This window comes from Gopherus flavomarginatus, chromosome 18, assembly GCF_025201925.1.
Source record: "Gopherus flavomarginatus isolate rGopFla2 chromosome 18, rGopFla2.mat.asm, whole genome shotgun sequence".
Lineage (NCBI taxonomy): Eukaryota > Metazoa > Chordata > Testudines > Testudinidae > Gopherus > Gopherus flavomarginatus.
In genome coordinates, this window is record NC_066634.1 from 21,608,868 (window position 1) to 21,621,725 (window position 12,858).

The 12,858-nt window shown below is 60.0% G+C and overlaps 1 protein-coding gene across 1 annotated transcript; it reads right to left on the reverse strand.

Annotated features, from left to right (window-relative positions):
* Positions 1-326: 326 nt before the first annotated feature.
* Positions 327-7,173, reverse strand: CHP2 (calcineurin like EF-hand protein 2). The gene is made up of 7 exons (XM_050928667.1): positions 6,938-7,173; positions 4,670-4,742; positions 2,987-3,067; positions 2,171-2,295; positions 1,590-1,651; positions 1,224-1,346; positions 327-893 (listed from the first exon to the last, which is right to left on the reverse strand). Exons 1-7 carry the CDS (start codon positions 7,002-7,004, stop codon positions 840-842), a joined length of 585 nt encoding a protein of 194 aa, XP_050784624.1. The 5' UTR covers positions 7,005-7,173; the 3' UTR covers positions 327-839.
* Between the last annotated feature and the right edge of the window lie 5,685 nt (positions 7,174-12,858).

Here is a 12,858-nt window from a genome sequence, read left to right on the forward strand (position 1 = left end):
GAATAGAGGGACTGCAAAGAGGGCTTAAAGCACAAGAATAGGAGGTGCTGTTTGTAGGTTGTAAGTCTCTGATCTGCAGTAACCCGACCAGGGGCTGTACTATCCCCTGCCATGAGGGGGCATCAGAGTCCCCGGTTATCAGGGGCAGCGCTGGGGAGTTAGCTTGCATCCCGCTCCCCCGGGTGCAGGCACTTGTTATTTGGAAGGAGTGACAGCCATCATAGGCCGGCCTCACAGCAGGATCTACTCTTTGTCAGCAATGCAATCTGATCGGATGCAGCCCCTCTTTGACTGGATCCATCCCAAGACAAGGGGAAGGGGTGAAATCTGACTGGATGCAGCCCCTGTCAGACTGGATCCATCCTCAAGTGAAGGGGCAGAGATGAAATCTGATTGGATGCAGCCTGCCTCTGCCTGGATCCATCCCAAGACAAGGGGAAGAGGTGAAATCTGATTGGATGCAGCCCCTGTCAGACTGGATCCATTCTGAGGTGAAGGGGCAGAGATGAAATCTGATTGGATGCAGCCTTCCTCTGCCTGGATCCATCCCAAGACAAGGGGAGAGGTAAAATCTGATTGGATGCAGCCCCTGTCAGACTGGATCCATCCTGAGGTGAGGGGGCAGAGATGAAATCTGATTGGAAGCAGCTCTTCTCTGTCTGGAACTATGCGGAGGCAGAAAGGTGGAGCTGAAGTGTGATTGGATACAGCCCCTCCCTGGTGGGATCCATTGGATGATGAGAGGGCGGAGTTGAAACCTGATTGGCCGCAGCCCCTCTGAGAGTGGATCTTCCCAGTGCTGGGGTGGGGAGGGGGAAGCTCTCTCCGATCCTGACGGGTCACTTCAGCAGCCGGAGGCTCATCCTCTGCTCGATGTTCAGCTTCTCCACTGACTGCGGGGAAGCAAGGACGTCGGAAACACGGCCAGCCCTGGGCCGTAACCACCTCCTACCCAGACAACCGCCGGGGTCCTTGGGGGGAGGGGACCAGCCACGCAGCTAAAGCCCCGGCTCGTACTCAATTCCCAACGCTGTTAGCCGCCCCGTGCCTCAGTTTCCCTTCCTGTTCAACGGGGATAATGGTCCCTCCTCGGGTCTCTCACTCAGTTGTGGCCCCAGGCACTACAGTAATAGACCTAATATTCCACCCTCCACCGGGCCTCACTGCTCCCCTCTAGATGATCAACCCCGCCCCTTGCCCCCCGGCTCTACACCCTGCCCCACCGTGGAAAACTCCTCGAAGGAGATGGCGCCGTCACCGTCCTGATCGGCCTCCTGGATGGTGCGCTCGGCGATGCACACCAGCTGCTCGTCCGTCACCTGGATGCCGACCATCAGCCGCAGCACCTGGAGGGGAGGAGATAGTGATGGCCCTGCCCCTTGCCTCACCCACCCCTGGGACTGCCACTGAGGGAGGGGAGGAGGGATTCCAACTCTGGGGGCCCTCAGGCGGAGACGGGGGCTGTGCCGGCCTCGCACAGTCACCTTGCACACTCGCTCTCCAGCCTTGTGCCCATGCTCACCCCAAGCCCCTCCCCCTCTTTCTTTGCACACTCCCCAGCCCCTCGCACGCTCATGCACGCTCATTACCTGCAGCATCTCGTCCCGGGAGATCTTCCCGTCACTGTCCTGGTCATAGAGCTGAAAAGCAACTTGGCAACCCAGAGTGGTGTCAGCGCTGGGATCGGAGCAGGGAAATGACCCCCCCCACACACACACCAGCCCCAAACCTCCCCCTGCCCCCCTAAGAGCCCTACATGCTCCCATGTCCCCCCTAGCCCAACACCCCTCCATATGCCTGCGGCCCCACCCTGCCTGGGTACCCTCTGCCTCGTCATGCATGCTCCCACCCCAGCACCCCTCCACATATCTCTGCAAGGCCCGCCCCTCAGTTCTGTCAGTTCCACCCCACCTCAGCACCCCTCCACATGCCCCTAGGTGCCCCCGCCCCACTGCCCCTCCCAGTTCTCCACACCTAGCACCCCTCACCCCCCACCCCAAATGCCCTCTGGCCACAGGCCAGTGGTACCGTCCCCTCCCATGCAGGCCCCATAATGCTCATCTGGTTCCTCCTCCTCTTGTCACCAAGGGGCCTCAGTGACTTGCCTTAGCAGTGGGGTGTGGGGGGCAGCCCCCTAGGCCTCCCTCCCCGCACCAGCCCCACTACTCACACTGCAGCTTTCGGAGTCGGCTGTTCATGGGCTCCGGGCGACCAGTATCATTGGACTTTCCTTCCTCCACGGGCCGGAAATGGGCCAGGACCCGGATGAAGGATCGGAAATCGATGAGGTCTTCCCTGTGGGGGGGAGGGGGGACGGGAGATTTGACTAATAACCAGAGCAGCAGCGCAGGCTGCCAGGCGTGCCACAGCTATGTATACAGGGAGCTCTCACCCGGCACTGGGATGCGGCCACTTCTGGGGTGGGGCATGGCTGCTGTTTATACAGGGAGCCCTCGCCTGGCGCTGAGATGCAGCCACCTCTGGGGCAGGGCGTGGAGGCTGTTTATATAGGGAGATGCAGCCGTCTCTGGGGCGGGGCAGAGGGCTGTTCATACAGGGAGATGTAGCCGTCTCTCAGGAGGGACATGGGGACTGTTTATACAGGGACCCCTTGCTGCCCAGCACTAAGGTGCAGCCACTTCTAGGGTGGGGCACCCGGGTTGTTTATACAGGAAGCCCTCACCTAGTGCTGACATGCAGCTGCTTCTGGGGCGGGGCGTGAGAGCTGTGTACACGGGGATCCATATAGCAGGGAGCGATGGAGGACCACACGTGCCTTTGCCACAGAGACCACTCTGCTCTGCACCCTGCACCATCCAGTCCCCGTTGGGCTCTGCGGGGTCCCTTATGATGCTCTGCTGCCTGTGAGCTCTGGGGCTCCCCAGTGGTGAATAACATGTCCTGCAGCCTGCACCCTCCCCACTGTAGAGCCAGGCCGTTGACAGCTCCCTGCCCCCACTGTCGATTGGGGCTGGGGGGTACTCACCCCTCCTTGAAGAAGGCATTGATGATCCGGTCCCCCAGGGGGTTCACCGCCAGCTCCCCGATCCCTTGCAGGTCATATTTACTTTAGGGAGTGAGAAAGGGCAGAGGTCATGGCATGGCTGGGCTGGTTTAGCTCTGAACCCTAGGGGGCGTCATCCCTGTGTCATAGGCCCCAGGCCGGTCCCAAGACTGGTGCAGCTGAATCTGGGGTGGGGTACGGCAGCTGTTTATACAGGGACCCCTCTCTTGGTGCTGAGATGCAGCTGAATCTGGGGTGGGGTACGGCAGCTGTTTATACAGGGACCCCTCTTTCGGCGCTGAGATGCAGCCGTTCCAGAGGCGAGCTCTTGGTTATGGTGTTACTCCAGCTTGATGCCAGAACCTGGCCGGCCACCAGCAGCTCCCATTAGCTGCCCAGCACATCGCTGCTGCGGGTCTCTGTTAGCAGAGTTGGGCCCCTCGGAGAGCCACTGGGCCCAATCCCCCTCGCTCAGGGCTAAAGCAGGGGGTAGGGGGAGGGGTGTGGACAGCATTCAGGACACCTGGGTTCTATTCTGGGCTCTGACCTTGGGCCCCACCCCGTGCCTCAGTTTCCCCTCCCACCCTTTCATATGTCTCTTGGGGGCAGGGACTTCTCTCGCACTGGTTTCTGCAGCACCTGAGGCAACAGGGCCCGGATCTCAGCAGCACTTTCCTTTCTCCGGCTAGGTGCTATGGTAATACCCATGATAATCGCTTCACCTGGAACCCCGCACCGGACCCTGTGTCTGGGCACTGCCCGATCTGTTCCACCCTATATGGCAGGGGTGGGCAAACTACGGCCCCAGGGGCTGCGTCTGACTCTCCAGACGTTTTAATCCGGCCCTTGAGCTCACACCGGGGAGTGGGGTCCGGGGTTTGCCCCGCTCCAGTGCTCCAGCCAGGGAGTGGGGTCTTGCAGCGGCATGTCTGCCCTCCGGCTCCTACACATGGGGCAGCCAGGGGGCTCCGCACGCTGCCCCCAAAGCTCCCATTGGTCAGGAACCACAGCCAATGTGAGCTGCAGGGGTGGTGCCTGCGGACAGGGCAGCGCGCAGAGCCTCCTGGCTGTGCCTCCGCGTAGGAGCATGAGAGGGGACATGCTGCTGCTTCTGGGAGCTGCTTGAGGTAAGCGCTGCCCAGAGCCTGCACCCCTGAGTGTCTCCCCATGCCCCAATCCTGTGCCCCAGTCCTGATCCCCCTCCCGCCCTCCAAACCCCTCAATCCCAGCCTGGAGCCCCCTCCTACACCCCAAACTCCTCATCCCCAGCCCTACCCCAGAGCCTGCACCCCCAGCCAGAGCCCTCCCCCCCCCAGTCCCGCACCCCAGCCCGGAGCCCCCTCCTGCACCCCAAACTCCTCATTTCTGGCTCCACCCCAGAGCCCACTCCCCCAGCCAGAGCCCTCCTGCACCCCAACCCCAATTTCATGAGCATTCATGGCTCGCCATACAATTTCCATACCAAGATGTGACCCTTGGACCAAAAAGTTTGCACCCTGCCCTACGCTATGGGTTCCTTTACCAGGCCCATCACCGGAGTATCCGAGCACTTTGCATCCAAGCGTTAAACCACCTTAATGCACCGGAGATTGGTAAGTGCTACAGTTCTGAGCCCATAATCGAGCAGCCAGAAGGGCCCAAGGATAGACGCCAGCTTTCCCCTACCTCAGGTAGCCCTTCTGCTCCTTATCCAGGGCCTGAAACCGGTCGTAGAGGCGGACGACGCTGGCCTGCGAAACTGGACACAAGAGAGCAAGACAGCGCTAGCCCTTAGCAAAGATTCTCCCTTATTGCAGGGCCAAGGCAGGTAAGGGTTTAACGACCCTGTGACGGAAGCTTTAGGATATCGGCGATTAAATCTGTTCTCCTCCCTCCCCGCATCTGATTAACATTTAATGAGAAGATTTAATTTCACGCCAGGGGCCTGGGCTGCTCAGGGATCGCAGCATTACGGGGTTGTTAGTGGTGGGGAGAGGGGGTCACATTAAAAGCCCCTCCCCTTGTATATATAGGGCAGGGGAATTAGTTCTTTCCCAGGGGTTTTTGTCTGAAGACCTCAAAGTGTTTTACAAAGGAGGGTTGGTATCATTTTACAGATGGGGAAACTGAGGCACGAGACAGGGCAGAGATTCACCCAAGGTCACACACAGCCAATCAGTGGCAGAGTTGGGAAGAGAAGTCAGGCCTCCTGACTCCCAGCCTTCCTTGCTCTAACCACTAGACCCCACTCTCTTCCGGGAGCTGAAAACAGAACCCAGGAGTCCTGGTTCTGAGCCCAGCACTCTAGCCATGGGGCTATTTTGTCTCAGTGCCCCCTTGCCAATACACCCTGAAGGGGTCCCCCATTCTCTGTGCCCTGTTAGCCAAGGCTGCCAATTAGCCCCAACCTCAGAGATGCTGTTTTGTGCCATGGGCACCTGTCCCATGAAGCCCTGAGCTGAGACTCCACAGCTCATATCACAAGTGGGGCCAGCAGCAGCTAACTCAGGTCGGCTTTCAGTCCTTACCCGCCAGGGCTGGATTTGAACCGGTGACCTCAAGGATCTTCCCAGCTGGGTTCAGAGAGACCCAAAGTGCCAGGTCAGAGGAGCCACGGGAGGGGGCCTCAGCAGCCCCTTGCTGGGACACTCATTCAAAGCTTCACACCCAGTAAGTCCCAGGGCACCAGTGAGTGGCTTTGAAATGTACCCAGGGACGGATCCTCTGTCACACTCCGACCCCTCTGGGGTGGGAAATGGCCCCCCCCAGAGTCCTCCTCCATGCACCGTGCTGTGGTGATTCTCTGCCCCCCACCCCAGGTAGATGGGGGGATGAGATGGAGCAGTTTGGGGAGTGAGCCTGCCTCTGTCACCAGCCCCTCCTGTCCACCCACTATTGGCGCACCTTGCAGATTAACCAGTTAGGCTGCTTTCCCAAGGATCCAGTTCAGACGGGGGAAACCGAGGCACAGGGGGGGTTTGCCATGGGACTGTACAACTTATCAGTGCCAGAGCCAAGCAGGGAACCCAGGAGTCTTGCCTGACTCCACAACCTCTGCTGTGGTCACAAAACAACACCCTTTCCAGAGCTGGGGCAAGAACCCAGGAGTCCTGACTCCCATTCTAACCACCAGACTGCACTCCCCTCCCAGAGCTGGGGAGAGAACTCAGGAGTCCTAGCTCCCAGCCCCTCTCCCCTGCTCTAACCACCAGACCCCACTCCCCTCCCAGAGCTGGGGCTAAAACCCGAGTCCTGCTTCCCAGCCCTCCCGCTCTAACCATTAGACACCACTCCCCTCCCCAAGCTCAGAATAGAACCCAGGAGTCCTGACTCCCGTTCTAACCACCAGACTGCACTCCCCTCCCAGAGCTGGGGAGAGAACCCAGGAGTCCTGGCTCCCAGGCCCCCTGCTCTAACTGCTGGACCCCACTCCCTTCCCAGCACTGGGCACAGAACCCAGGCGTCCTGGCTCCCAGCCTCCCACTCTAACTACCAGACTCCACTCCCCTCCCAGAGCTGGGGAGAGAACTCAGGAGTCCTAGCTCCCAGCCCCTCTCCCCAGCTCTAACCACCAGACCCCACTCCCCTCCCAGAGCTGGGGCTAAAACCCGAGTCCTGCTTCCCAGCCCCCGCTCTAACCATTAGACACCACTCCCCTCCCCAAGCTCAGAATAGAACCCAGGAGTCCTGACACCCAATTCTTTGGCAGAACCATACACATACACTCATATACACAAAAATATCCCCCTCGCCTTCAAACAGAGGCCACGGCGGGCAGGTATTTAGGGTGCAGTGCTGCCCGCTTGCCCAGCCCTGTATGATGCAGGGTCCCTGCCACACATGGCCTGCAGCCCCAGGACACCAGCCAGTGCAACCCCTCTTTTTGCTCAGATTTAACTTGCCAACTTTAGGGTTACACAACCCCCCACTCCACACACTCTGCTGCTCACTTACAGCCTGTTTCCAGCATGATCTCGTCCAGCTCGGGGATAGCGGATGGGTGGGAGCTCTGGCAGCCCATCTCTAATGCCGTCAGGCCTCGCCGGGAATCTCCCCCCTCTGCAGCCGGGCGCCCAGGGCAACTGGGGTTCTGAGTCAACTTTTCCTAGCAGCCCATATGGGATCTCGAGTGACTGGCCGGATGGCCAATCAACCCCGGGGAAAGGAAGGCCTTGGAATAGCTGGGCTGAGTGCCTTTAAGGTGGATTTTACCTTCTCCCTGCCCAGGCAGTAAAGGCTGGGACTGGGAAACAGGGAAATGGCTTGTTTATTTGGTTTTCCAAACTGTTAAGGTTTTCTGGGGTGAGGCAGGGTGGGGAGCGGGGTTTGAGCTGCTCTGAGCACGTCCCATAACAATGCTTTTCGACACAGAATGATTGTTTTGCCCAGAGCAGCTACTGGTGGAGCAGGGCGTGACAGCTGTTTATATGGGGACCTTTGATCTAGCACTGAGATGCAGTCACCTCTCGGGTAGGGCGTGACAGCTGTTTATACAGGGACCTTTGATCTAGCACTGAGATGCAGCCACCTCTGGGGTAGGGCGTGACAGCTGTTTATATGGGGACCTTTGATCTAGCACTGAGATGCAGCCACCTCTGGGGTAGGGCGTGACAGCTGTTTATACAGGGACCTTTGATCTAGCACTGAGATGCAGCCATCTCTGGGGTAGGGCGTGACAGCTGTTTATATGGGGACCTTTGACCTTGTACTGAGATGCAGCCATCTCTGGGATATGGCATGGCAGCTGTTTATACGGGGGACCTTTGATCTAGCACTGAGATGCAGCCATCTCTGGGGTAGGGCGTGACAGCTGTTTGTATGGGGACCTTTAATCTAGCACTGAGATGCAGCCACCTCTGGGGTAGGGCATGGCAGCTGTTTATATGGGGGACCTTTGATCTAGCACTGAGATGCAGCCACCTCTGGGGTAGGGCATGGCAGCTGTTTATATGGGGGACCTTTGATCTAGCACTGAGATGCAGCCACCTCTGGGGTATGGCATGACAGCTGTTTACACTGGGATCCCTCACCCAGCACTGAGATGCGCAAATTTCTGGGGCGAGAGGGCAGCAGCAGCTGTTTATAAAGGGCTCCCGTCACACCGTGCTGAAATGCGGCCACCGTTTGACTAGAGCATGGCAGCTTTTTCTAACAGGGCTCCTTGGCCCGGCACGGAAATGTAGCCCCCTCTAGGCTGGGGCTTGGCAGTTGTTTATACAAATATCCCTCACCCAGAGCAGAGCTGCAGCTGTCTCTGGGGTGTGGCACAGCTGCTATTTAACAGCTGGACTCCAATTGTGCAGCACAGTTTAAGGCACGAAAAGGATGATGCTGAAATGGAAAGTGAAAGTGCAGGAGTTCAAGGAGGGACAAATCAACACTGACACCAAGGGCAGTGGGTCCCTTTTTGAATCACTCCCCACCCAGCCCCTGCAGCACAGTGCCCCCTAGCGCCACACTGGGGAATTGGGGTCAGGCTTGACTGCTAGGGCAGAGCGCCCCCTACTGACCCACCTGCTCCCTGCAGCACAGCGCCCCCTAGTGCCACACTGGGGCATTGGGGTCAGGCCTGACTGCCAGGGCAGAGTGCCCCCTACTGACCCACCTGCTCCCTGCAGCACAGCGCCCCCTAGCACCACACTGGGGAATTGGGGTCAGGCCCGACTGCCAGGGCAGAGCGCCCCCTACAGACCCACCTGCTCCCTGCAGCACAGCGCCCCCTAGCGCCACACTGGGGCATTGGGGTCAGGCCTGACTGCCAGGGCAGAGCGCCCCCTACTGACCCACCTGCTCCCTGCAGCACAGCGCCCCCTAGTGCCACACTGGGGCATTGGGGTCAGGCCTGACTGCCAGGGCAGAGCGCCCACTACTGACCCACCTGCTCCCTGCAGCACAGCGCCCTCTAGTGCTGCACTTGGGAATTGGGGTCAGGCCCGACTGCCAGGGGAGAGCGCCCACTACTGACCCACCTGCTCCCTGCAGCACAGCGCCCCCTAGTGCCACACTGGGGAATTGGGGTCAGGCCCGACTGCCAGAGGAGAGCGCCCCCTACTGAGCCTCCTGCAGCACAGTGCCCCCTAGGGCAAGCACTGTCTGCTAGGCACCCCTCAGCGATCCTCTGCCCCACCGCTGGCAGCGCGGCCTCAGACAGGAGAGCGCCCCCTATTGAACCATCCACACCTCCAGCCCAGAGCTTCCTTTCGCAGGCTCGTAGCCAACAGCTCCCCCAGCCTGGTGCTGCTCAGGGTGCAGCCAACAGGCCCCCGGGCTGCTGGGACATACGGTGCGACTTTGGGCAGAGAACTCGGGGGCACGTTAACCCTTGAGTTGCCTGGCAGAAGTACAGCACCAGATTGTAGTAACCCCACCCGTCGGCACTCAAGATCCCCCCAGCAGTTGGGCTCAGTGCTTTAAAAACCCTTCCCCTCCTCTGGGTAAGGTCAGGACCATAACACCACACACATATTAACATCAAGGGGGCATCAATGCTCAGGCATCTGGGCATGCTCGTTGCTGGTAGGGTCAGGAAGGTTAGCCCTGGTAGCACGACACACTTGCTGTGAGGGTCGGCCCAGTTTTTTACAGCCCAAAGGGCTGGCTGGGACATGAAGAAAGCTGGACCTAGAGCCCTGGTGCTCCGATCTGCTGGGACCCAGCCTGGCTGGAACAACGGGCTGGTCATTCGCTGGTCTGTGGGCTGAGTTATGCAGCATGATCCCAGGGGGTTCCCTCTGGCCAAGGACTCTATGCATCTGCTACCATAACAACCCGCTGCCTTTATCCAGCACTTTTCAGCTGCAGAGCTCAATTGGCTTTACCGTGGAGGGAGGCATCGTTATCCCTGTTTCACAGATGGGGAAACTGAGGCACAGGGCAGGGCAGAGGTCCCCCCCTCAGAGCCAGGAATAGAACCCACACCTCCCATGGGCCTGGGCACTGCTCCACCCACTAGGCAATGCTGCTTCAGGATAAAGTCCGACACATCAGGCGTGGCCCATGGCTGGAGACATGACACCAAACTAACTGGCCACGGGCTCAGCTGAGCTGTGATAGCTGGGAGCTGTGGCGCCTCAGTTTCCCTTTCCCTGCTTCTGTCTCTCTCCTCACACCCTCCTCTGCTCCCCAGCAGCAGGGGCAAAGCTAGTGGCATTTGGCCCAGGCCAGGCCAGGGAGAGGAGCTGAGAGCGACCTTACCAGCAACCTGCCGCCAGAGGGCGCTGCTGGACTGTAGGAGTCAACTGGTTTTAGGGGAGGCCTGACCCCCAGCAGACCCTGGCCTGACCCAGACAGCCCCTCTCTATCTCAGGATCTAGGGTGCAGCTCTGGGGCCTGGGCCCCACAGTCACTGTCCCCCCTGGAGCTACAGAGGGGAAAGGTCCCATATCCCTTCCTTGCATAGCTAGTCTCCCTGTCTGGGGCTGGCTCAGAGCCAGCACCCCCCGGGGGGATCCCCAAATCCCATTCTTTGCCCCCTTGAGCCAGCCACTCGCCTGCTGTGGGGCCAGATCACAGCCAGCGCCCCCTAGAGGGGAAAGGCCCCATGTCTCACCCTCCCATGCCCAGCCAGTCCCCCTGCCCCGAGGCTGGAGCAGAACTGGTGCCCCTAGAGGGGAAAGGCCCTATGTCCCCCCCTCCAGCCTGCCCCCCCACCCTGAGGGTGGAGCAGAACCAGCGCCCCCTAGAGGAGAAAGGCTCAATGTCCCCCCACACCCCCGCAGCCAGCCCACCCTTTCTCTGCCCTCACTCCCGTTTGTGTGAGTTGCTGATGCCAGTGCTCCAGAGGGGAGTGGGGGTGGTGGTGGGGGGCAAGGCAAGGCCACCCCCAAGGACATCAGCTGGATGCAGGCCAGAGAGGCAGAGCCCCTTCCGCACAGCTGCTCCTTGCCCCCCCCCTCCCCATTGCCCTGGCCATTTGTGTCAGGACAGGCAAACTGGATGAGTCTCCATGGGCACGAGGGGGGGAGTCCCCCTCAGCTCCAATGGGGTGCAGAGAGCCAGGCAGACAGGGCATCCAGCTCCATAGGAGTGTCTGTTGGGGGGGGGGGAGAACTCAAAAGGAGCAAGCATCTTGCAGCCCAAGATACCGATAGGGCCCTGGGAACCCCCCATCACCAGTGCCCCCCTTTCAACCAGCCCTGAGCTCCAGCCACCTCCCTTTAATCCAGCACTAAGCCCCTCCCCTCCCATGCACCCAACACCCCTTGCACCTGCCTTTTAATAGCCTGAGCAGCTGATCGCCTTTGCTGGGGGGGGAGGGAAGGGGGGTCTTAAAGGGACAGGAGCTCATTTTCTCACCAAGGTTGAGGGCCTGGATGAAGCTGGTTATCTGCCCCTTCGTGCAGAGCAAGGCAGAGCGCCCTCCCCCCCCCCATGGCCTTCCTGGAAAAGACATTCAAGGAGCCTGGGAAGTGGCTGGTTTGTTAATGGGAGGTGGCCTAGTTGCCAATGGGGGCCCCGACTGGCCATACATGCAAGGAGTTGGGCAGGTCTCAGCCCAGCCCCAGATGCTCCTGGCACACAGCCAGCTGTCACTCACCACTGGCCCTGACTGGCGGTGGCCACCCCATTGCTGGCAGAGACCTGAATGGGCCACGGAGACCCGCCCCACCCCACTGCTTCCTAAAGCCTTGGTGGGGCTGTGGTATTGGGGGGCTCTGTATTTAAGGGTGGCCCCGTCTAACCGCTAGATCCCACTCTCTCCCCCCAGAATTAGGGGTAGAACCCAGGAGTCCTGACGCCCAGCTGTAGTCACTAGACCCCATTTCCCCCTAAGCCAGGGTCAGGGATAGAAGCCAGGAGTCCTGACTTCCAGCCCCCCACCCTGCTCTAACCACTAGACTCCCCGCCCCGCCCAGAGCTGGGGAGAGGACCCAGGAATCCTGGGCTGGCAGGACTTCCGCACTGTTTCATGCCCGTCTATGTGTTCCCATGCAGGAGGAATGCCCAGAGTCTGGGTAGGTTGCTGCATAGGGCAAGGGGGAACCGAACCCCAAACTGAGCAGAGTTCTCTTCTTGCAAGGCCCGTAAGCCCTGAGCGGTTGCTGACCAGCAGGGGGCAGGGATGAGTCACTTGGGAGCTGGATGGATTTGGGTGGCGGGTTACCCCCGCGGCCATGCCCGTTCTGGGGACGCCTGTTGGAGCCCAGTCCACGGGCAAGGGCAAATTGGTCACTTTCCCCGGCATGAAATTGACGTATATTGAAAGGGGACGCCAATGGAGGATCATTAAAAGAAAAAATTTCCCTCCCTCCTGCTACTCCCAGCCCCCGGCTCTGGCTCTGCTGCCGGTGGCCGGCAGGGCCGCCCAGAGGATTCAGGGGGCTTGGGGCAAAGCAATTTCAGGGCGCCCATTCCCTAAAAAAGTTGCAATACTGTAGAATACTATATTCTCGTGGGGGCCCCTGCGGGCCTTGGGACCTGGGGCAAATTGTCCCACCTGCCCCCCTCGGGCAGCCCTGACGGCTGAGGAGGGCCCAGAGGCCAAGTGCCCCGTGGTGATGGGCCGGGAATCTGCAGCCCAAGTGTCAGGTCTGGGTTGGGGGGCTGAAAACAACCCGATCCTCTTGTGGGGTCTGATCACCTCCATGTGGGGGTAGCCCGGTGAAGGCTGCTGCGCGCACACAGCACAGCATGGCAGCGATGGCAGGCCTGAGCCGGGCACGCAGCTGTGGGTCACGCCAACCCCATGGGCAGGAGGTGTCCAGAGATGGATTGTGGGCATGGGGACACCCCACCAGGCCGAGCCCTGAGAACAAGGTGGCAGTGCCAGGGTTGGCCCAAGGGCAGAGTGGGGGGAATGTTGTCACGACTGGGACGTGGGTAGCGTGGCCTAGCAGGTAGGAACAGACAACAGGTCAGGGGTAAGAACTGAAGCC

Excerpts from the sequence above, each read along its gene's own strand:
- CHP2 (XM_050928667.1), bottom strand. The coding sequence starts at position 7,004 with ATGGGCTGCCAGAGCTCCCACCCATCCGCTATCCCCGAGCTGGACGAG. Across the intron at positions 1,652-2,170 it reads CCGACTCCGAAAGCTGCAGT|TTGCTTTTCAGCTCTATGAC; the intron begins GTGAGTAGTGGG and ends TGGGTTGCCAAG. Across the intron at positions 894-1,223 it reads CCTTCGAGGAGTTTTCCACG|TCAGTGGAGAAGCTGAACAT; the intron begins GTGGGGCAGGGT and ends GCTTCCCCGCAG.